General features: G+C 43.3%; 1 protein-coding gene across 2 annotated transcripts in view; it reads left to right on the top strand.

The window, feature by feature from the left end:
* STXBP6 (syntaxin binding protein 6) overlaps nucleotides 1-25,324 on the top strand; it is a 248,495-nt gene that overhangs the window by 45,443 nt on the left and 177,728 nt on the right. For both annotated transcript variants that reach the window (XM_034769311.1, XM_034769312.1), the window contains exon 2: nucleotides 21,564-21,751. In XM_034769311.1, the coding sequence (XP_034625202.1) occupies nucleotides 21,598-21,751 (154 nt within the window). In that variant the 5' untranslated portion in view covers nucleotides 21,564-21,597. The remainder of the gene's footprint in view (nucleotides 1-21,563; nucleotides 21,752-25,324) is intronic.

The raw sequence follows: 25,324 nt of genomic DNA on the forward strand, positions 1-25,324 counted from the left end.
CCAGTCCGGCAGGGAGTACCGGCTCTTGCTGGTATGCCATACCGGACCGGACCCGATATAACACGGTCTCACCTATAAGGCAGTGAGATTATTTTGGCTCCCAAGGACCGTGTTATATTGGGGTAGAGGTGTATTACGTCTAGAAATCTACCTTTTCAGCAGCCATAGGGACAAGCTGGTCTGTGATTTTAAGCTGGTAAACAATTAGATACAGAAAACTCTGAAGTGTATGGCATGTTGGCTTGTCACTATAATGTTTGAGATCAATTAACTTCTGTTTAATATGTTGTTTACTGCATGTAATTTATACTAATTTTACCTTGCCTCATTGACTCTTTGGAACAACAATTAGGAGTTGAACTGAGTTGTCTCACTCATCCCTTATTCCCTATAAAGTATTTTATTACATTACAGAACTGTAGTAAACCCATCAAGATCTAAATACGAATTCTCTTGTTCTCTTTCACCTTTCACTGAGTGTATAGTCAGAGCATCAGTGTTGTCTCTTTCTCCAGCATCATTTATTGGCCCTAGTAGGTTGGATTTTTTTTCCTCTTCTTTCTTTTTTTCCTTTTCCTCCCAGGAGATACTGGTGATCATGACTGTGTAGAATAGATTAGCTTTCCCTTTTTGTCCTGAAGTTGTTAAGATTAATTTTCCTTCTAATCTTTTGCAGCAAGGGTATTTCATAACTGCAGGCTAGTTGCTGAGATAGCTCTGTCCCATACTTGAGAGTCTCATACTCTGTTTAAAAAAATCTTCAATTTCACAGAAGTGGTCTGTTGGATGTTTCATGCTCCCCCAGCCATGTTGGAAATCAGGGGATATTTTTAATTGTATTTCTTATCTATATCTGTTTATATATCTATGTAGAGCAGGGGTCGGCAACCTTTCAGAAGTGCTGTGCCAAGTCTTCATTTATTCACTCTGATTTAAGGTTTTGCATTCCAGTAATAAATTTTAATGTGTTTTTAGAAGGTCTTTTTCTATAAGTCTATAATATATAACTAAACTATTGTTGTATGTAAAGTAAATAAGGTTTTTAAAATGTGTAAGAAGCTTCATTTAAAATTAATTTAAAATGCAGAGCCCCCCGGACCAGTGGCCAGGACCCAGACAGTGTGAGTGCCACTGAAAATCAGCTTGCCTACCCCGATGTAGAGGTTCACTTACTATCTGGATTACAAGTCTGTGTGAGGGAGGAGATGAACAATTTTTTTTCTTTTCTGTATTAGAGGCCAAAACTCACCATTCTAACAGTAGTAGGGCTGAAGAATCAAACATTCAAATGTAGAGTTGAGATGGAAAATCATAACTTTGTTTCCTTGGAATTATGCCTTTAAAATCTGAAAAAGTATGAACTTGCTGACGTGGATCATTCATAATATTAAACTATCAAACTGATTTTCTTTTAAATCTCATTTAGACTTAAAAATCCCCCCCGCCCAAAGTGTATTCAGTTTTTTAAAAATCTCCTTTCTCTGAAGCATCAGGGATGGCCATGGCTAGAGATGGGACATTAGGGGAGGGCCAGGGCTCTGAGGTAGCACCAAGTGTTTGGTCTCTCAGGTGCTGACCTAAGTTCCCTCCAAGCTGCACAGCTGCCTATTAAACCTGGCGCAGAGCCTCAGAGCCGCGGCAAGGAGAGGCACCCTTCCCCGCCGGTCCCAGCACAGAGCTGCTGCAGGGGGGAGAGAGCTGGGGGGGGGTCTTCTTTCCCCACCGCAGCCCCTGGGCAGCCTGCACCCCAAACCCTTCATCCCCGGCTCCACCTCAGAACCCGCACCCTGAGCCCCCTCCCACACCACAAACCCCTCATTCCTGGCCCTACCCAAGAGCCTTCACCCCTAGTTGGAGCCCTCACCCCTCACACCCCAACCCTCTGCCCCAGTCCTGAGCACTCCCCCTCCCCCCGCACTCTGAACCCCTTGGCCCCACCCCACCACATGAATTTTATGTGCACCATATTGTTGCACATAACCAAATTCATTATGCACATGGACGTAAAAAAATAGAGGGAACACTGGTGCTGACTGTCTGGTTCTTGTTCACATGCTCAGGTCTAACTGCCATATATGGGGTTGGGAAGGAATTTCCCCCCCGGTTAGATTGCATATATATCAGGGTAGAGGTGTGTGTGTGTGTTGCCTTCCAATGCAGCATATGGATGTAGGTCACTTTCCACGATTGTCTGGTTATATCTCACTGAATCATTTCCCTGCCTTTGCAGGGATCTCAGGGACTGGTGCATCTCAGTCCCTCCTGTTCTCTGTCTGTGGTGCATAATAGTGTACTCTCCTGTCAGCTGTAATACTTGGTCTAGTTTTGGTTGTTGAGCTGAGTGGTACTAGTGGTCTGTGATATACAGGAGATCAGACTAGATGATCTGGTGGTCCTTTCTGGCATTCAACTCTGTGGCTCTATAACGATGAGAACTAAGATCTGGTTGGTTTTTATTTTATAGAGTGGAGGCTTATGTAGATGCAGAGACCCAAAGAAACTTTTAATGTTCATAGATAATGCCAGCAACATTGTTTATTACTTGGTCTTTAAAAAAAAAAAAACAAAAAACCAGTACCCTGGCATCTGACTTTCAACTGGATTTTGGTTTGCATGGTAACAGTTTCTATTTCTGATGCACATGTGTCAAAATGTAACAGTTCAGTCACTTTAGCAGCCAGCTGACTGTCAACTCTCATGAAAGATTTTCTGGGGAAAAATGCGAGTGGCTCCAGTTTCTCAACTTTCAAATTCAGACTTTTCCAAGATTGACTGATTATCTACAAATGTCTTTGAAGACAAAATCACTGTCTCTACCATGTGCAATATCATGTTTATGCTCTGAATTGAGTTTTTTCACCATTTTATTAAGGTTGGCCAGGAATGCGAAGTCAAGCAGAACTTGTTCTATTTCTCACTTCTTATTTAAAATATCTCAGGGAAGATAGGAAAAGAAATGTCTGCAAAACTGCTTTCTGAACCATTTCACTGTACAGAATTGGATCTGCATAGGCCGCATCAAATTAATCAAGGGGACATTGAAATGGGTGATACTTATTGTCAGAAGATGACTTGGAGGTAAGCAGTCTGTCAGCATTACTTCCAGTTTATCTATCATTTACCAGAAATAAAATCCTAAACAGATAATTCTTGCTTGTCCCCAAGTACAAAAATATTGGAGTAATCTGTCCCAAGATCTTTCCATAGATACAAAGATATCTCCCGCCATACAGATTTTTAGAGAGATGAATTGATTAAACTTCCAATGGACACCAAGAAATGGGGGCTGATGTCATTTATTAGAAAAATATGAAATAGTCAGAAAATGAAAATATGACGCACTGAGTGTTCAAAATGGCTAAGGGAATTGTTGCATTCTATGCATTCTGAGTCTCTGTCCCTTCTTATCCTCAGAAACTGAATGGTGAATGTAGTGGCAGAGCATGCTTCGCTTCCGCCCCAGACCGGGTGCCAGGAGCTGCTGTTGGGTTCTTGGCCCTCCTCTTCAGCATCAGAAACCTGCATTCTGCTCCCTGCTTCTCCTCAGTACATTCAGTGCCCATAGATGTCTTTTGTTGGCACAGACACCGCAGGAGATGTATTGCTGCTAGTACCATTGGCTTGGGGAGGGTTGATCTGAGGATATACTTTACAAGGCATCCTGATCGAACAGTGTATAATGATGTATTGGCTGGAGATCCATTTTAAGAAATAAGCCCCAGGGAGCAATATTGTATTCAAACTGTTAATCCTAACTCAGTTATTTCTTGACTTGTTCAACTTCCATGCTGTTTCCTTTGTGTCAGGGCTGGGATGTAGGTGGCTATGCCTAGTGGTTAGAGTACAGTGGAGGGCTGGGTCCCCACATCAGTTGGGGTTTGTTGTGTATTTGGTTGTTGTGGTAATAGAATCTTGTGTTGCTATGGCAACTGAGTTAGATTATTAGGGGATAGCCCAGTCAGTTTTGGCTGGCTGTTGGTTAGTTCTGTGTGTGACAATAAATGGCTGCTTCAAGGTTTACAGCTCTCTGTGTCTCCAGTGATTTCTTCCTAAAACTGTTGAACCCAAGGATATAACAACGTGGCAACGAGGATCAGATCTCTGTGCTGCCCCAGCAACAGAAGGAAGTAGAAGTTAAGGTACAAAAAAAAATAAAACAAAACAAAACAAAACAAAAAAACCCACCAACCCTTTTTTGCTGCTGGAAGAGGGTGAGAACTGGCTTGTTTGCACTGACTGTGCAAACTGAAACTAAAATCATGGCTACACTTACAGAGCCACTGGAACCTTTTGAGGAGACTATAGTGCAATGGCATGTATATATTGAGCGGTTTGAGCTTTTTGTTATTGCAAATGACATTATAGAAGAGAAGATGGTACCTAGGGTTACCATACGTCCGGTTTTTCCCGGACACGTCCGGCTTTTCGGCAGTCAAACCCCGGTCTGGGGAGAATTGCCAAAAAGCTGAACGTGTCCGGGAAAATGCCGGCCGGGCACTTCCCCTCCCATGGCTGCTCTGCTCCTCCCCTGACTCTTCGGCTCTGTTTAAGAGCCGAGCTGCCCGAGCGCTATGGGCTTCAGGCAGCCCCCTTGCCTCCGGACCCCAGCCGCCGGCTGGGCACTTCCCCTCTCGGGCTCCGGCGGCGCAGGGTCCGGAGGCATTGGGGCTGCCCGAAGCCCATAGGGTCCTCTTTTTTTATTTATTAAATATGGTAACCCTATGGTACCAATATTCTTAAGTGTTGTAGGGGCTAAGACCTACTCCCTGCTTTGCAGCTTACTACACCCTGTTAATATATGGAGATATACCTATCTCATAGAACTGGAAGGGGCCCCGAAAGGTCATCGAGTCCAGCCCCCTGCCTTCACTAGCAGGACCAAGTACCATCCCTCACAGATTATTTTGCCCCAGATCCCTAAATGGTCCCCTCAAGGATTGAACTCACAACCCTGGGTTTAGCAGGCCACTTCCAGAGACTAAATCTTACAGTGACATTGTGGAAATCCTGGGGTCTCATTTTTCTCCAAAACCACTGGTAATTGCTGAAAGATATAGATTCCACAAAAGAGACCAGGAAGAAGACGAAACAGTTGTACAATTTGTAGCAACTTTGAGAGAGCTTGCAGAACACTGTGAATTTAAGGAGATGTTAAATGATGCCCTACGTTACAGGTTAGTGTGTGGCCTGCACAGTGAAGTTATACGGAAGCACCTATTGACAGAGGATCAGCTTACCTTACAGAAGGCCATTGATATTGCGGTCTCCATGGAACTGGCTACAAAGGAGGTGCAATCCATTGGTGCATCCCTTAGGGTGCATAAGGTGTCACAAGAACCTACCCACAAAACTGCGAGGAGTCAGGAATGTTACCGCGGTGGTAAGCCGGGTCACCATGCATCAGAATGCTGGTGTAAGGACCTGGTGTGTTGACACTGTGGCAAAAAGGGACACACTGCGTGTGCCTGTAAGCAAAGGAAAAAGAGGTCTGTGGTCTGGCCGACCAAAAAGGGAAATCTGCATACCCTAGAGCAGACCCAGGATGACCAAGGAGATACCTCATCACGAGAAGTAGAGCCACTCCACGTTTTGTCTTTGGCAGTGGGCTCACATGAATACTGGATAAACCTGTGTTGTTGGACGGCAAACCTATACGCATGGAACTGGACACCAGTGCAGCCGTTTCGCTGGGCTCAGAGACTGTGTATAAAGAAAAGTTACAGCATCTTCCGCTTAAAGCAACAAAAACAGTGCTGAAGACATATACGGGAGAAGCTGTGCCCATGTTGGGCACTACTGCTGTTAAGGTGGAGCTCAGTGGACAGGCTGCTAAATTGCTACTCTTTGTGATGAGAGGTAATTACCCAGTTTTAATGGGTAGGTCTTGGCTTAGGAAGATCCAGCTGAATTGGGCAGAAGTGCACCGAGTGACTAAAGTAGAAACTGGTCTGACCACTATACTAAGGAAACATGCTGCTGTTTTTAGAGAGGATCTGGGAAGTATGAAGGGGAATCACTGTGAGATTGAACATTAAATCTGACAGTCAACCAAAATATCTGAAAGCCAGAACTGTGCCATGTGCCATCAGGCCGAAGGTTGAAGTGGACCTGGAGTGCCTGGTCACAAATGGAGTCCTAATACCAGTTACCCATGGCCCATGGGCAATTGCTATTGTTCCAATAGTGAAGAAAGACGGCTCCCTCTGGATTTGCAGTGATTTTAAAGTCACTGTCAACCCAGTGTTGTGTGCAGAGCAATACCCGCTTCCCCACATCGATGACTTCTTCGCGGGCCTGGTTGGGGGACAAAAGTTCAATAAAATTGATCTGAGTCCAACGTATTTACAGATGTATGTTGATGAAAAGTCCCAAGAGCTGTTGACTGTTGTGATGCATAAGGGGTTTTATCGATACTGTCGCCTACCCTTCGGAATAACATCTGCTCCTGCCTTGTTCCAGAGGGCTATGGACCAGATCTTGTGTGGCTTGCCAGGAGTCCAGTGCTATCTGAAAGACATCCTGGTCACTGGAAGGTATGAGGAGGACCACCTAAAGAATTTAGAGGCTACCCTTCAAAGACTGGAAGAGTATGGACTGCGAGTCCGCAAAGACAAGTGTGAATTCTTCCAGCCCTCTGTTGAATATTTGGGACACATCATTGATTCTACAGGTCTTTGTAAAGCCCCTGCCAAAGTTAAGGCTATTGTGGAGGCTCCACCTCCTCAAAATGTTCGCCAGTTTTGCTTGTTTCAAGGACTATTGAACTATTATGGGAAGTTCATCTCTCAGTTAGCCACACTGCTAAAACAACTTCACGAACTCCTAGGGCAGAACAAGGCCAGGAAGTGGACTGAAGCTTGTGATGTTGCATTTAACAAAGCTAAGGATGCATTGTTAAATTCTGAAGTTCTGATGCACTTTGATCCATCCTTACCCCTACAGTTGGCCTGCGATGCATCCCCTTATGGAGTGGGAGCAGTCGTGTCACACATCATGTCTTCAGGAGAAGAGAGACCTATTGCTTTTGCTTCACGCCCTCTAAGCAAAGCAGAAACTAACTATGCCCAAATCGAACGTGAGGCATTGGGAATCGTTTTCGGTATTCGTAAGTTTCATCAGTAGCTGTTCGGATGGAAGTTTACTCTTCTCACAGACCATCGACCCCTGACTTCAATTTTTGGACCTCGCACAGGCATTCCTCCATTAGCTGCTAGTCGTATGCAACGTTGGGCATTGTTGCTTTCTGCACACACATATGAAATCAAATATCGGAAATCCACTCTGCACGGCAATGCGGATGGTCTCTCAAGGCTGCCCTTGCCAGTCAAATGTCAAGATATTGCCCAGAAAGAAATCTTTTACTTTGAACAGGTAGAGAATACACCCATCACTGCTACTCAGGTAAAGAAGGCAACTCGAGTTGACCCAGTATTGTTCCAAGTTATGGACCTGGTGGTGCATGGAACATCTCGATGAACCTCTCCAGTCTCACCCGACCTTGTTACCTACATGTCCAGGAGGACGGAGTTATCAATCCAGTCTGGTTGGTTGTTGTGGGGGGAGACATGTAATTATCTGAGATCACAGATGTTAGAACAGCTCCATTCCGGTCACTGTGGAATAGTGCGCATGAAGGAAATTGCACGAAGCTATTTTTGGTGGCCTGGATTGGACAGTGCTATTGAAGAGAAGGCAAGAGCTTGTATCTCATGTCAGGGTGTGAGGAATGCATCCCAGTGGGTACCCCTACATCTATGGGACTGGCCTGAAAACCCGTGGCAACGTATTCACGTTGACTTCGCTGGCCCCCTTGAAGGAAGCATGTTGGTGGTGGTGGTAGATGCCCATTCTAAATGGCCAGAAGTCTCTATAATGCAGTCCACTACTGCAGAGAATACTATCCAAAAATACGAGGTCTCTTTAGTTGTTTCGGTCTGCCAGAACAACTTGTGAGTGACAACGGACCGCAGTTCATCTCTCAGGAGTTTCAAAAGTTTATGAAGGCAAATGAGATACACCACATCACTTCAGCACCATATCATTCATCCACCAGTGGATTAGCTGAAAGATTTGTGCAGACAATGAAACAAGCTTTGAAATCGGCAAGGGGACAATTATCCATTCAAAAGCGTCTGGACACCACCTTACTATCCTACAGAAACACACCTCATGCTACGACCAAGGCATCCCTGGCCTTTTTAATGATGGGACGACAGCTGCACACTTGCTTTGATCTGCTGAAACCTTCTGAACCCCGACAAATTGTGCAACGTCAGCAGCAAGATCAAGTCATCAGGCATGCACCTAGAGCAGAAGACCGAACCTTTAGCCCGGGACAGCCGGTTTGGGCTCAGAATTATACTTCTGGAGCTAAATGGGTCCCTGCCACTGTCATCACTCAAATGGGACCTGTTTCCTACACAGTCTGGACTGCAGAGGATCTCATCTGGCTGCGACATGTAGATCAGCTGCTGCCAGGTCATACCAGTCCTCAGGACACCTCCTCAGTTGAGTTGCCTGACTTCACCACTTCCGGCGAGACACTGAATCAAGAGTCATCTGTTCCTGATTTTTCCCCTCCATTACTGCCCGTGGCAGAGATATGCCTCTGCCCGGCACAAGCTGATACCCCATCCTCACCCATTCACCCTACGAACCCTGAGCCCATTGTCAGGCCCGCGCCCAAGACATTTTTGGGTGCACCAACACCAGAAGTCCGCTGTAATCCACCTAGAGACAGAAGGCCTCCTCATTGGCTGGATCTTTAGCTAGGGCGAACCCACGGTTACGGGGCAAAATAATCCCCGGGGTTTAGCCGGGAATGGAGGCAGTCTACCCTCCTTCTCTAGTTTAGTGTTTGTTTTATTTAGGGGACATTCTTATTAAGGGGGGAGGAATATGTTGTGTATTTGGTTGTCGTGGTAATAGAATCTTGTGTTGCTATGGTAACCGAGTTAGATTATTAGGGGATAGCCCAGCCAGTTTTGGCTGGCTGTTGGTTAGCTCTGTGTGTGGCAATAAATGGCTGCTTCAAGGTTTACAGCTCTCCAGTGATTTCTTCCTAAAACTGTTGCCCCCAAGGATATAACAGGGTTCTGAACCAGGAGCTGAGGTCAGGTACCAGGATTCAGGCTGAATCAGGAGGTCAGGATCAGGAGACAGGACCAGGTAGAACTGGCTGAACAGTCCAAAGCCATGGGGAACCCAGTTGTATGGTGACTTGCTGTTCCTTCTTCTGGCTTAAGTAGTGGGAGCGGGCCAATGAGGAACTCTAATTTTCCACTAATTGGGGCTTCAGGCTGGAGCCTTCTGTCTGAGCTGGACTTCAAGGAGTCCCTGTTCAAGCTGATGCCAGCAGGTTGCTGGGTGGAGGATTGGAATGTGATGACCCCCAGTATCCCTGTCGACCCGTGGGTCATGATGCTTTGGACACCTGTGTACTGCCAGACTACCAGGCCATCCCTGTTTAACAGCTTGTTGTTCATTGTGTTGTTACTTAGCACTAGCTGAGTTAGTCCCTGTTGAGCAGCAGTGATTACCATTCGTGGTCATTAGGTAAAATCATTTTACTGTGAGACACCTCACTAAAGTAGCAACCCTGACTTACTGCATCCCACTTAATCAGAAAATACTGTGAACGCATTAGTTCATAACAATTTGTAAGTTGCTTCTGATGTGTAGTGCCTCGGCCAAAGTAATGCACTGCACAACAACAGAGGGAGGAGAATTTGTTGGATGCTGGGGCAAACCTCAATCCTTTTTTATTGCTTTAAAAAAGTCAGACTCTTTAGTGTCCTATACACATAATTGCATTTAAGGTCTTGTCTGAAAAAACCTATAGGAACAACCTGACTTCAATTCTGGGCAAGATAATGGAGTGACTGATATGGGTCTCAATAAAGAATTAAAGGAGGGTAATGTAATTAATGCCAATCAACATGGGTTTATGGAAAATAGATCCTGTCAAACTTTATATCAGTTTTTTTTGAGGTTGCAAGTTTGGTTGATAAAGATAAGTGTTGATTCATTAAACTAAGGGTATGTCTACATTACCCACCAGTTCGGCCGGCAGTGATCGATCCAGCGGGGGTTGATTTATTGTGTCTAGTCTAGATGCGATAAAGTGACCCCTCCCAAGTGCTCTCCCATCAACTCCTGTACTCCTCCACCGCGAGAGGCGCAGGCAGAGTCAACGGGGGAGCGGCAGCAGTTGACTCACCGCAGTGAAAACACCGCGGTGAGTAGGTCCAAGTACGTCGACTTCAGCTACGTTATTCACGCAGCTGAAGTTGTGTAAGTTAGATCGATTCTTCCCCCACAGGCCTAAGACTTCTGTAAGGTGTTTGACTTGGTACTGCATGACATTTTGATTAAAATCTAGAGCGATATAAAACATGGAGCCGACTAAAAGCTGGTTGACTGATAGATCTCAAAATGTAATTGTAAACAGGGAGTGGTAAATAATGAAGAGAATAGCTCTCTACCAGACCTATCTAGATCACTTAATAAGTTGGAGACAAGCATATAGTGCTGGACAAAATGCAAAATTTGTCTTGCCACTGAGTGGCAGATGTAGGAAGAAATATAGGAATCTTTCCAGCCCTGTCATGCTTTCTCTTGGCTGTATGGACTCATACCATCACCTTCTCTTGCCACTTTTAGAAGTTCCTGCATGTTCAACTCAACATTTTGGTGTGCAACTAAGTAAATGTGCAAAAACCATACTACATTGTGCTTTCACAAATTCATAACTTCCATATTTTTAAAAACATTTTTTGTAAACCACTCATCACTGACCATGTGCTTGTGAAGAGGGGTGGGAAAGTCAATTTGAAAATTCAGCTGTTTAAGACAACTCCTCCATTAGAGCTGAATATTTCCTTTAATATTAATAGTTTATTGATAATTTTGGAAAGTTGAGTGTATGTAAATAGGTTTGTAATAGACATTTTGCAGTATGGGCAATGGCTTCTATCATTTTAAGCAATATCTGAATCTTTTAAGCAAAGAGAGTTTCATTTATTTATTTATTTTGGAGAATAACAACTAACAGACTGAAAGAATCGAACAGGTAGGTATTCTGATCGTGCTATTCTACTAAACTAACAGCCTTTTCAGGATTTCACCTTGGCTCTGTAAGTGAAGTTGACCTATTTAGTTTAATCCTTGTATGCAGAGCTAATTAAATTCTTTAATTACATTTTAAGGATAAACTTAAGTCTAAAACCTCTTCTGGGATCAAGTCTAGAAATTGGGTGTCTTAAAGTTTGCATTTTGAAAAGTTACAGATTACCTTTCTGTGTTCAGAATGGCAATATACTCCTCAAAACACTGTGTGTCAACTGTTTTGCTTGAGACGGCAATGGATATTAAAAAAAAAAAAGAAAGGTAATGGTCAAATGCGTTGCCTTGACATTTATAGCAAGCAAATATCCAGGGAAAATCAAGATCCGTAAAGCAGCAGAAGCTATTCTGATGAATAGTCATGTTTTATAATGACAGTACCATTGACTGAAGAGGATTTAAGCACTGACTCATAGCTCTTGGTGAATTCAGCAACAGTTAATCAACACTTTCGTAGCATGCACCGTAACTTAATAGAGAGGCTGTCTTCTGGACACAATCCTGTTTATGCCTGAGTACTATCCTAGTGAATACAGAAGTCTCATACATTGAAAAGTAATAGCGAAAACTGCATACGTTAATTTGTAACCGTGTTTAATCTGAGTGTTTTTCCCTTGCTGGCAAATAGATGCATTGCACTTTCTCCTTTTGTCATTTCCTTTTCCCTTCCCAGTGTTTCTGTCCTCTTGCTCTTCTGAGCATGCTTCTTGCCTCCTTTTCTGCTGCTCTCCTGAGCATCTGCTCCTTTTCCTCATCTTGTACAACATTTTGAGTTGCTTTGATTCCACTGGACATTCCTTTCCAACTGTCAGCCCCAGTTCTACTATTGAATTCTACTCCCTGTAGGTTGGGTTTCCTCAACCCCTCCTATGTAGCAAGAACACAGTCCAGTAAAAGCAACTGCAAGCAAGGACAAGGCAACTCCATGTGATATGTCAGCTCTTCTGAGACTGCCAGCAAACTTTCCGAGTGGCTCACTGTTTGACTTCTTTTGGGCTTCACTCGGACAGATCTGCTTGATCATAAGTAGTTTATTAATTTTCATGTAGTCTTAGAACTACTGTACATTTGTTTAAAATTGATTTTTTTCTTGTATCACTGAATAATGGGTGAGCTGTCCAACTGCAAACTTGGCATAGATTTCATACACAGGAGAAGTTTTTCTTGTGTGTTTCAGTTAGTTCTATATTCTGGAGTATAAATTCTGTAATCATATCCATAAAACTGTAATATGGTTAGAGTGAAAATCTGGGGAGGAGGGGGAAAGCAATTTCTTAATACCTCCAAGATTATCATTACAGTAATATGAATGAGATTAATTGCTTAAAGCAAAAAGCCGGTCAGGACATCTGGATTCTTCTCTCAACTCTGTCACAATTTTGCGTGACCTTGAGCAAAACATTTAACTTCTTGTCTAGTAGGAAGGACTCTTCCACTTCTCCACGAGTGCATTCATTGAGGGGGAGAGGAGGATGGCTCATCTTCCTCTGAGTCATCTAGCTTGGCTGCTTCTACCGGAGGCAGGATGCTCAAATGTGAAAGATCAAATGGCCTGACCCCATATGGCTCATGTATGTTCTTCAAGCCTGATCAGGAGGGAGCAGGTCTTTTATACCCTTCAGTTCTTGGCTGGCACCATCAAGTCTTTGGAGACTACCTATGACTGATGATAAAACCCAGGGCTTACATTTTCAAAAGTGGCCGGTGATTTTTTGGGTTGCCTATTCTCAGCACTATCTGAAAACCGCAGGCCCCTTTTAAGGTATCATGTTTGTCACCCTAACATTTAGGCCACCAAAATTGCTAATCACTTTTGAAAAGTTATGCCTAGACTATAAAAAAAAAAATTAAAAATATGGACCATACCCCAAGCAGAGCTTCTATAACTCCTGAAGAACTAGCATCTCTATGAAATCCATTACGGACATAGATTGGAAATCTGAATTTTTACATGGAAGAGGCTCATACGTGGTGATGGGTGGCAGTACAAAACTTTTAAATACGAGAGCTTTGTAAATACTTTATGGATGGTATCTGAATCCATGCATATTGCATGATGTGAAATGCTGTTTCCACCAAGCCTAATCTGGCTTTCAGGATAGAACACATTTCTGCATGTGATAAGAGTTAAGCACCTAGGAACAAGTCTAGGTACCTATAGCTATTTCATTTACAAAATGAGATGCTTCTCAGCTGTTGGTGAAAATCAGGCAGCTGAGTAGATTTTAATTGGGCTCTGATTACTCAGATTGCTGGCACCTGGTGGTATTTTGTACTGTGGCTGAAGAGAGCAGTTCCAAAGACAATAACTAGCCATGGTACCCAACTATTTTCAAGTATCAGAGGGGTAGCCGTGTTAGTCTGAATCTGTAAAAAGCAACAGAGGGTCCTGTGGCACCTTTAAGACTAACAGAAGTATTGGGAGCATAAGCTTTCATGGGTAAGAACCTCACTTCTTCAGATGCAACTATCTTCAGTTTCTGTTTGCCACAGCGTGAAATTGGAACCATAGCATTTTTATATGTTGTAATAGTGAGATGAAGCAGATTTTGCAAAGACAATTTGAGAAAAAACATTAGTAAGTTTGGGGGAGGTAGGAGCTAAAACAGTGAGGTTTTATTTTTTCTTTTAGAATTCTATCTTACTAGCAGTATTGCCTAAGCCACATATTAAAAAAATTATGAGTAGGCTGCAAGATTATTATTATTATTTTATTTTGGTGTCTCTTATTAACCTTCTGGTTCTTGGACATTTATGGTCCACATTTTCAACCTTTCTGCAAACATGAGGGCTAATAACTTTTTTTTTTTAAGTGAAAGTTAAGATTGTCACAACCATATAAATTCAAGAGGTGGGGCTTTTCAATAAAAGCCAGATATGATGAGACAATAAAATCATGAGTTGTCAACAATGTAGAGGTGCTTTCAGTAGTGATGTGAACAGGGGGCTATTTTTTCCAAGAGGATCCAGCATTTTCCCCCTCTATCACACCTCTGCCCACCTTGAAACACTTACATGAGAGATTCTCTCCCTTCCAACTTCGACGGAGAATTGCTTCCATTCACCTGTGCCTGTTGCTCCTGTAAAGGAGCAGCAGAGTCATAACAGAAGATCACAGTGTACTTTCTCTTCCTCCTTCTGTAGCGCATCATATGTTGGTAGCTGAAAGTTAGTTTCATGTGGTTGAGGCTTGTCAGCACAGGCAAATAGGGATCCAGGAGGAAAAGGAGATGGAAACCAATACACAAATCACTAAGGAGAGAGATGAAAAGATAACTGCAAATTGCTTAGTTTTAGGGTTGAAATTATATGTCTCTGGCTAGCAGTCTGCTTGCTTGTGGCACTTGGTGGTGAGTGAGTGAGTTGGTAGTCAGAAACTGAAACTCAACCCCAGGCTCCCTTTGTGTTTAAGTATCCTTCTTTCCTGCCCCATTTCAATGCATTTCAGATAATACTGCCTGTCTGCATCCCTCTGCTTCAGACATCTATGAAATAAAGCCAAGGTCAATATACAAAAACAATGAGGAGTCCTTGTGGCACCTTAGAGATTAACACATTTATTTGGGCATAAGCTTTTGTCATGAACATACAGCTAAGGGTAGCATAAAATCCCTCCTTTACCTGCAAAGGGTTAAGAAGCTCAAATAACCAGTTGGCACCTGACCAAAAAGATCAATAAAGGGAGAAGATACTTTCAAATCTGTGGGGGAAGGTTTTTGCTTTGTGGTGGTGTTCTCTCTGAGACAAAGGAAGAGACCAAGCAAGTAATCCAGCTTTTACTGAAATGATACATCTAATATTACAGAAATAGTAAGTAATAGCAAGGAAATGCATTAGATTCTCTTGGTTTTAGCTTGTGAATTTTCCTTATGCTAAGAGGGAGGCTTATTCCTGTTTTTATATAACTTTAAAGTTTTGCCTAGAGGGGAATCCTCTGTGTTTTAAATCTTATTACCCTCTAAAATTACCTTCCATCCTGATTTTACAGAGGTGCTTCTTTTACTTTTTTCTTTATAATAGTTCTGTTTTTAAGAACCTGATTGGGTTTTTAGTGTCCGGTCTGTGCTCACCTTGGTTACCTATTTGGTTGGTATATTATTCTCAAGCCTCCCCAGGAAAGGGGATGAAAGGGCTTGGTGGGATATTTTGGGGAAACAGGAACTCCAAGTGGTCCTTTTCCTGAATCTTTGTCTAACTCACTTGGTGGTGGCAGCAATACCATCCCAGGGCAAGGAATTTGTGCCTTGGGGAAGTTTTTAACCTAAGCTGGTGGAATATAAGCTTAGGGGGTCTTTCGTGCATGTCCCCACATCTGTACCCCAGAGTTCAGAGTGGGGAGGGAACCCTGACAGTTTTCATGGGCTTTTGCCCAAATAAATTTTAGTCTCTAAGGTGCCACAAGGACTCCCCGTTGTTTTTGCTGATAGACTAACATGGCTACCACTCTGAAACCGGTCAATATACAGTAACTCATTCATTGTATAGGCAGCTGGTGAAGATATTCTTTTGGGTGGAGTGGAGCTGAGTAAAACTGTCAGGCCCCACTTTCTGGTGTGCACGCATGTTTCTATCCTGTTTCTATCCTGGCCTGGTGCAGAATATGGCTCCTGCCCTATCGGACTGGGCCCAGCTCCCCACTCCAGCGGCTTGGCTCTTGCTGCTCATAGATTTGCTGTGATGGGCTCTTCCGGATGAGGTGGAGGAGGTAACCATCTGGCCACTCCTTGTCTCTATAATATCTTTTTTTGGTCCAACTTCTAAAGGTTTTCAGTCTTAGACAGGCCTACACTAAAAAGTTAGGTTGATCCAGCTAGATCACTCAGGGGTGTGAAAAATCCACACCCCCTGAGTGGACATAGTTAAGATGACCTTCTCTCTCTCCCCCATTCCCTTCCACCCCTGGATAGATAGTGCTAGGTTGATGCCTTTCAGGGAAGTGGATTAACTAGAGAGATGGAAGAACCCCTCCCTTTGTTGTAGTGAGAGTGTACACTGAAGTGCTACCAGCGGCACAGCTGCCGCTGTGCTGCTGCAGCTTTTCCCGTGAGGACATGGCCTAAATCTGTGTGTGTGTGTGTGTGTGTGTGACAAAAGCCAATAATCCTTTATAGTGATCACATTTAACAAGTCAGCATTTTACCTACAGTTGTCACATTCTGAGAGATACTGCAGCTATTTCCATAAACTCAGAAGAGGAATGAACTGTGGTATGTCAGAAAAGTGTTATGTCAAATAAAATTTTCTTTTTAATGAATACTGTAGTAAGAGTAACTGGAGAGTGAAGGATTTATCCTTTTCTTTCTGGTTTCATTCATATACCTTGAGTCTATTTTTGAAAGTTATCTTAGTTATTTACTTAGAATTGTCTGAAATGTGAACTTTGTCAAAATATTTCTGCAGTTTTTGCACAACCCCAACAGAGTAGTTGTGGTAAGTGTTTTGTGCATAAAAATATAATTCTATGCTCTTTGTTAGTAACAATTCTGATCTGTCCCAAAATGAATTGATCAACTACCTGGGCAAAATTGTACTCTCACACCTGAATAAATCCGGAATATCTCCAGTGACGTCATTGGTCTCACTATGTTCAGGGCCGGCTCTAGGCACCAGCCCTCCAAGCATGTGCTTGGGGCAGCACTCTGCCCCTCCCCCCCCCATTTTTTCTTGGGGCAGCAAAAAGCAACTGGCCCTGTCAGCATGCGAGCCGGGATCCGTGGCTCCTGCCCAGCCCGGCGGCGCCCTGCACAGCCCACTCGGGTGGGGAAATGCCGCGCCACCCTGGGGAGACTCGGAGTGGCAGCAGCAGCAGGACCCCTCCTCCCTCCCTGCATCCTGGGCCCCGCTTCCCTCCCTCCCCGGCTCCTCACACACTCCGGGAGCCCCTCTTGCCGCCGCCGCAGCCTGGGCTCCGCTCCAGGGCCCAGGCTGCGGTGGCGAGGGGCTCCCAAGTGTGTGAGGAGCAGGGAGGGAGGGAAGCGGGGTCCCCTGGAGCTGAGCCCAGGCTGCGGCGGCAAGAGGGGCTCCCAGAGTGTGTGAGGAGGTGAGCGGCCGGCTGGGCTCGTCAGTGCTGAGCAGGTAGCCCCACAGCCGGAGATTCTCGGTTTCTCGCCCGCCGGGATTGGGTCAGGGCATGGTGAGGCCGAAGAGCAGCAGGTCCGGGGGGCTCTCCAGGTCCTCGGCCGCCAGCATGTCGGGGGTGAGGGCGGTGAGCACGAACTGATCCACCTTGGCCACCAGCAGTGCCGCGAAACCCAGGGAGGGGGCCATGTTCTCCGCGCCGCCTCGCAGGTGCACCGCCACCTGGAAGTAGTCCTGCTCCACGCCGCCCAGCAGCTCCATCCCCATGGGGACGGAGTCGCGGCTGGGCCACGGCTCGGCCGCTGTGTGCTGGTAGCAGATCCTACGTTGGAGGAGGGGAGCCCAGTGCTGGGGCGGCAGGGGGTGTGGGTGGTTGGGGCACTTGTGGGCACGGAGGGGGAGCCCAGGGCTGGGGTGGTGGGGGGTAGCCAAAATTTTGTTTGCTTGGGGCGGCAAAAACTTAGAGCCGGCCCTGACTATGTTAAATAAAGGGATTACCATAGTAATTATGTGCAAACAGCAAATGTAAAGGTTTAAATTGAAATTGCTCTGTGTATGAATGCTAAATATTGGATCCAATATTTGATTTGCTTGTTTTTTTTTTTTTCTTGTTTTTTTTTTTTTAAATGCACAACCTAAGACTGAAACTTTCCCATATATGTTTTGTTAGCTAGATGATGGCAAATGTTATCGATCTCTTTTTATTCAGTGAATTAAATTTTGGGCTAATTAGCAGTGACCTGAGGGTGATTCATATAAGCATACAAAGGAAGTTCAAGACATAAAAAGAGGCTTATGAGCTTGAATGTCTTTATGACTGGAGTTATGGAGTTTAGTTGTGCCCTATGCAATGATACACCAAACACAAAGGTGCTGTGAAAAGGGTGCAGGCTGGCAGTGGGGGGAAAAGAAGGCAACTAGACAGGACACTAGTAAGAATTCAAATATTCTTGGCTCACTGTAGACTTCTTCAGAGTAGCCTTTAGTTTACCTTGAGTAAACTTCCCTACAAAGGCAGCCAACTTTAATTAAAAACAAACAAACAAAAAACCCACCCCCCTGAATTATAGCTGCAATTTAAATTAGGTGCAGGATTTTAACCAAGCTGTCAAATTGCACGATTGCCACTGCTAACAAATAGTTGAGGGTAAGGCTATGTTGATATTACAGCCTGTGTGAGTAAAATTAATGTCACTCAAGGATGTGAATATTCCACTCCTTTGAGTGACATATAAGCGCTCATGTGCACAACATTATGTTCTGCTGACATAGCTTCTGCCGCTCGCGGAGGTGTTGGTTTTTTGTGGACAGGAGAGCTTTCTCCCATCGATATAGAGTGTCTTCATAGATGCGCTGCAGCAGTGCGGCTGTTATCAGTACATCCGCGCTGCTGCAGAGCTGTACATATTGACATGGCCTAATTTTAAATTTAATTCCAATGTTGTTTGTTTAGAGCTGGCTGGAAAATAATTTATTTTTATAAATTTTTTTCCTTTTCAAAAGCACATTTTAAAATTTCAAAATAGGTATTCAAAAATAAATTTGATTTTGAAGGGGAAAAAAACCATTGTTTGACTAACCTGACCAATCCAAATTGGTAATACATTATGAAGAACAGATTTCACAGTAGCAGCTGTGTTAATCTGTATCAGCAAAAAGAACAGGGGTATTTGTGGTACCTTAGTAAATATCTTCTTACTGTATGTTCCATTCTATGCATCAGATGAAGTAGGCTGTAGCCCACGAAAGTTTATGCTCAAATACATTTGTTAGTCTCTAAGGCGCCACAAGTATGCCTGTTCTTTTTATGAAGAACAGAGTACATTTTTAAAATTGAAAATTTTCAAAAGAAATCCAAGATTTTTTTTTTTTTTTTTTGAGAAAAAGGGCCTGATCCTGCAGACTTGAATACATGGATGAATAACACTAACCTCATCTGGATTAGTAACATGCCTAAAGTTTAGCATCTGTGTAATGATTTGCACATCAGGGCCCAGACTGTTATGTAAAAGGTTGGGGTGGGGGGGAGGAAGTTATTTCAATTAAGTTTTGACCTGCTTTGCATATGAGCTTGAAGCTAGGCAAACAAGGGTTAACCATTGTCTTTGTCTCTGAGATGGCTGGGTGAATGAAGAGCTGGGTTGAGTCATTTAAATAGTATTGAATAGATCTAAGAGGTCCTTCATTAATTCCTCCTGCAAATTCAGAGGTCCTGCCCTTTCATTTTAAGTCTTATGTTAAATATTCTAGATATAGTAGAGAGAGAGGCTGAATCGGGGGCGGCATTTCATTAACTTACAAATGAACTTGGATACAGAATCTGTTTGAAAATCAATTAAGTTTAAAGCTCGAAGGAAAGGGGTGGCACTGAATTGGACTAAGACTCTTTGTTCACTCTAGGTACTAAGTAAGCAGGCTGTGGTCTACACTACAGAGGTAGGTCGACATAAGACAGCTTACATCAACCTAACTCTGTAAGCGTTCACACTGATGTAACTCACCCACTACACCAACTTAACTGCCCATCTGTGGGAGGCGTAGTGCTTAAGTCGACGTAGTTAGGTCGCCGCAGTGTCAGTGTAGACCCTGTGTTGATTGCATCTTCTGTAGCTACTTTTCAGAAGCCTTCCCACAATGCCCCATACTAACAGTTAAATCGGTGCAAGGGCTCCCAGAGAGGGCGCACACGGTTGATGCAAGGAGTGTAGTGCGGACATGTAAAAGTGATTTAATTACTGCATGGCTTAATTTTGTAATGTAGATATACCCTAAAGACTGGTATCAAGGGACTGGCTTCCAAGTGGGAAATAAGTTTAAACTAATTGAGGGAGCCAAACAGAAGGTCACCTAATTTATTTGGAACTCTCCAAAGAAAACAGGGCTGGGCTGGGGTCAGTGACAGAAGGAGGCCAGTGAAGAGCCCAATGTGTGTGGGGGCAGAGGCACTCTTCCTCATAACTAGGTGCATTTTCACACCCCTGAGCACAGCAAGTTGCAGTGCTGTACAGCGCCAGTGTAGCCAAGGCCATAGACTCTTAAGACCTAGTGGCATCAGTCAATGGAATTAATGCTTTTAATTATGGGCTTGTCTTCAATGCTGAGTTAATTGGAGTTACAACTTGAGAATTGCTTCTGACTTGATTCCTGTTCCCATATAAACACTCTTAGGCCTGGTCCACACTAACCCCCCACTTCGGACTAAGGTACGCAAATTCAGCTACGTTAATAACGTAGCTGAATTCGAAGTACCTTAGTCTGAACTTACCGCGGGTCCAGATGCGGCAGGCAGGCTCCCCCATCGATGCCGCGTACTCCTCTCGCTGAGCTGGAGTACCGGCGTCGACGGCAAGCACTTCCGGGATCGATTTATCGCGTCTAGACAAGATGCGATAAATCGATCCCAGAAGATCGATCGCTTACATCCGGACCAGGAAGTAAGTATAGACGTACCCTTACCTACGTTGTGGAGGTGCTTTTAACTCCACTTGCTCACCCAAGAGAGAGTATAAGCTACCTATATCTTGAGTGACCTCTGCCTGTAAGTCAGGTGAATGTGATTCATCTGTTACTAACACAACCACTCTGTAATGAGGACATGTTTGCATAGGCGCTGAATCCTTGGAGCACCCACAGAAAAAAATCAGTGGAGGGCTTAGCACCCACCAGCAACCAGCCTCCGCCCTCCCCCACCCCCCCGGTGCCTCCCATCTGCTGGTGGCCCGGCCAATTAACTCCTCCCCTTCCCTCCCAACGTCTCCCGCCTGCCGCGATCAACTGTCCGTGGCATGCAGGAGGTGCTGGGGGGGGGGGGGGGCAGAACTGGGCAGGAAGAGGTGGGGACTTGGTGGGGGGGGATGGTTGAGCACCCCTGGAGCCCGGAGGAAGCCGGTGCCTGTGCACGTCCCCATGCTGCTAGTCCTTCAGTGCCATCCCACAGTTCTCTCTCTGCGCTCTGAAAGGACAGACGTGATTTCGCACAATTCACTGGTAAAGAATTTATTGAACAGTTTGGATTACTGCAGTACTGAGAACTGTGAGATATGCTACACATGAGTGAGTACAGAACCAGTACAGACGCTGCAAGTCTTTTGCAGTGTGGCCGCTCTTACTCGAGCAAGGCTAACTCGAGAGGAGTAACTTGTGTATAGGTAAATGTGAGTTAACTCTGCAGTGAAAACATACCTTTAGGTGCTTTTGAAAATCCCACTTCTAATGGCAAGAGGTGAAATTATTGTGCAAAGCCTTTCAAGTCATTCAAGACTTAATTTGAAGCTCAAAATAATTGATCTACATGAAAGTCGTCCGTAGTCTCTTGTAACTTAGCATTCGTTTTAATTTTTTGATTGATGATTTTATTTTAGAGAGGACAGCAGCCTCTTCCATCTCTGATCTACAATGAGTACCAAAGCTGCTATCAACAAAGAAATTTTTGCCCCACATGATGAAAGGATGCTGGGAGCTGTCCAAGTGAAAAGGAGAACGAAGAAAAAGATCCCTTTCCTAGCAACTGGGGGCCAGGGTGAATATTTAACCTACATCTGCTTGTCAGGTAAGATAAATGATTTTGACAGCTAGCCATCCTTTTGGTTTATCTTTGAAGTTTGATTAACTGATTGGCTATCTGTTGCTATAAAGAACAGAGTGACTTGCATTTTAATAATGCAAGTGGATGAACTATGATGGTTACATCTTTAATGTTTATAAGTTTGAATGCAGGAAGTGTGTGGTTTGTCATATGATATAGCTGACAGAAACAGCTGATTTATCAGATGGTTCCGCAGTTCTTATTAAAACCAACTTTGGTGGCACAGTTGTACAGTATGAACTTATCCTGTAGTTAGTGTACTTGGAAATATTAGGTCTTTGTTAATCTGATTCAGCTATTCCTCTGAGGGATGAACTTTATATTCTACCTGCTTCTCCTGTATTTCCTTCAATTGTCTGAAACTAATACACTCCCCTGTTCCTTTCAAAGATCCCCTCTGTGTATGATTACGTCATTGGGACCATGGCAACTTAGCTGTAACTGGAATGTTTTCAGCTCTGTGAAGAATGTCACTGTCACCTAATTTAAAAAGGGGATGAAAAGCAGAAGTATTATTTCTTTAAAGGATTTTGGGTGAGGATGGGAAGAAAGAACATAAAAATCTCTTTGAGGGGTCAAGTAGAAAGGAAAAGGATGGTCTAGTTGTTGCTGATGTGTTTAGGGATGTTTTTAGTATGCATTGCAGTATCTCATTAGGGTTCTACCAAGTAGCCTAGCAAAAAGGCTGCAAATTTGAGTTTGGGCCAAGGGTAATATGATAACATGGCCTTGATGTTTTCTGCTATTTTAAATTCGTATATTCTTTTCTTACTACCTGATGTTAAAGCATAAGTATTATATAGTTCCCTTCTTTTTGCTCATTCAGATTGTGAGAGTAACCTCAATATTGTGACAATATAATATAATATGCATGCCACAACATAAATGCTTTCCTAGGACTGAGGGGTGTTTTTTTTTTTTTTTTTTTTTAAAGCACGGAGATGCTATATATGTGTTAGAACATAAATAAATATCATTGCAACTATCCAAAAGAAGACAGACTTCTTTGTATGGCGACAAAGAAGAGTTATTAAACTGCTTGTAAATCCCTGAAGGAACGCTTTAAATTTCTGCCCACATTTGAATTTTGTTAAAACAAATTGTGATAAATGAAGGGGTGGGGGTAACTACCTTTTATGGACAGCCAGCCAGCAGCTATAAAGTCCCTCTTAGTAGCTGCTATCTAATTGGTCTACCTGTAAAGGGTTAAAAAGTCTCACTGCTATGCATAGGTAAAAGTGAGTGAGTGGGCACCTGGCCAAAAAGTGCCAATGGGAAGGCTAGAACTTTTAAAAATTGGACAAAGACTCCCTTTTGTCTGTCTGCTCTCAGGGAGAGGCAGACAGGGAGCAGTTATGCTGTGAGAAGCTTGAGCCAGGTATGAAAAATCATCAGTATCATACCTAGAAACTACTCATCTAAAACCCCAGATATGTAAGTAGATCAGGTAATGTCTAGGAAGACGCAATTACGTTTCTCCCTTTTATTTCTTTATGGCTTGTGGATTCCCCCGTGCTAACTCCAGGTGCTTTTATTTTGCTTGTAACCTTTAAGCTGGACTTCAAGAGAGCTATTCTTGATGCTTAACCCTTGTAGTTTTTTTTTTTTTAATCTACCAAAAGCCTAAGCTCCCAGATATATTTTCTTCTTTTTTTATTAATAAAATTTACCTTTTTTAAGAACAGAATTGGATTTTTGTATCTTAAGAGGTTTGTGCACATGTTGTTTAATTAGCTGGTGGCATCAGCTGATTTCCCCTTTTTTCTTTCTCCGCTCTTTCTACTTCCTGTGGGCTTGAGGGTACCCCACAGGAAGGAATTCCCTAGTGCACCTTTCTGGTTCTCAAAGGGGTTCTGCATTTGGGTGGTGGCAGCATCTATGAATCCAAGATCAGAGAAAGCTGTAACCTTGGGAGTTTAATACAAACCTGGAGTGGCTAGTATTAATTTTTAGAATCCTTGTGGGCCCCCACCTTCTGCATTCAAAGCGCCACAATCAGCCTTGACACAAATAAACAAAATCCAACAAGCTTTCATAAAACTGAAGACCAATAGAAATGGTTCTACAATTTTAAAAAACACCATTTTCATTTATTTTACTTTTTAAACAAATATTCCTCTGCAGCATGTTAAACAGCAAAGAAACAATTAATTGATTTTTTTTCATTGTTCCTGTTGCAAGAAATGCAAAAACTAAGCCAGATGTATGGATTTACTTAAGACTTTTGTCTCTTTGACATAACTAAGTTGACACCCTTTACATAGAAAGGTATGAAATAGAGTGGATTTTTGTTTTTTTGCTGTTGCCTTTTTATGAACATTCTTTGATCTGAAGTGATTGATTTAAAATAAAAAGTGTTATAATTTTTTGAAGTGGAACTGCCATTTATGTATTCAATACCTTAGAAAAAATTATACTTCTTGAGCACTGTAGGCATTACAGTAATAGATAACCTAATAGTTGCCCAGAAACTCTTGAGTATGTCTTGGGAATAATGTCATCTTACTTTTCAGGCTGTGTTGAGAACAGTCTTTCTGTAGTTGTTTGTAGTGTACCATTATAAAATCAGGAGCAGCTGGGGGAGACTGCAACTTGCTTGGCGATGTTAGTCAGATTGATGTCTCTTGCCCAAGCATCTATTCTTACTATTTATATCTCCATTTGAACAACAAATATAGCAAGAACATATTGGTTTAATATTCTGATTTCATATTATTTTCCCTTAACACACACCTTTAAACTGTTTGTTTTCAAACTCATGGTGAACTAATACCACCTTCTGGCTAAAATGATATGGCTGACAGCCAAAGAAAGAGAAACCCTGAAATATGAATATAACCTGTAAGACTGAAATGTGGACTCTGTTGCATTTTTCTTTTCAGCTCTTAATATCATAGGATCTTAGTTTTCATTTTCTTTTTTCCTACATTGCCTTCCTCCTGCAATCTTTAAAGAGTTGAAGGAATTGCACTTTTATGCTGAATACTTTAGGGTTATCACAGTGAAATATATATGCAGATGAATTAGGAACATAGCTGTGTAAACACTTTGAAGTATGGTTTAAAATTAGTTTGTTTTTTGGTTTGACTGGAGAAAAAGTTTTCAGGCCTGATTTTCCTATGGTGACATATATGGAGATATACCTATCTCATAGAACTGGAAGGGACCCCGAAAGGTCATTGAATCCAGCCCCCTGCCTTCATTAGCAGGACCAAGTACTGATTTTGCCCCAGATCCCTAAGTGGTCCCCTCAAGGATTGAACACTCAACCCTGGGTTTAGCAGGCCAGTGCTCAAACCACTGAGCTATCCCTCCCCCCTATATGCGTTCCTGCGTGCTTGGTCGCGCGCGCGCGAGAGAGTGTGTGCGTTTATGGGGGGAGGGATAGCTCAGTGGTTGGTTGGTTTGTTTGTTTGTTTGTATATATATATATATACATACACACACACACACACACACACACACACACACACACACACACGCGAAAGATCTGAGTTTTCGTGAAGTTATCAGGACCTGGAGTAATACCAGTGTTCA

The sequence above is a fragment of the Trachemys scripta genome, chromosome 4, assembly GCF_013100865.1.
Source record: "Trachemys scripta elegans isolate TJP31775 chromosome 4, CAS_Tse_1.0, whole genome shotgun sequence".
Classification (NCBI taxonomy): Eukaryota; Metazoa; Chordata; order Testudines; family Emydidae; genus Trachemys; species Trachemys scripta.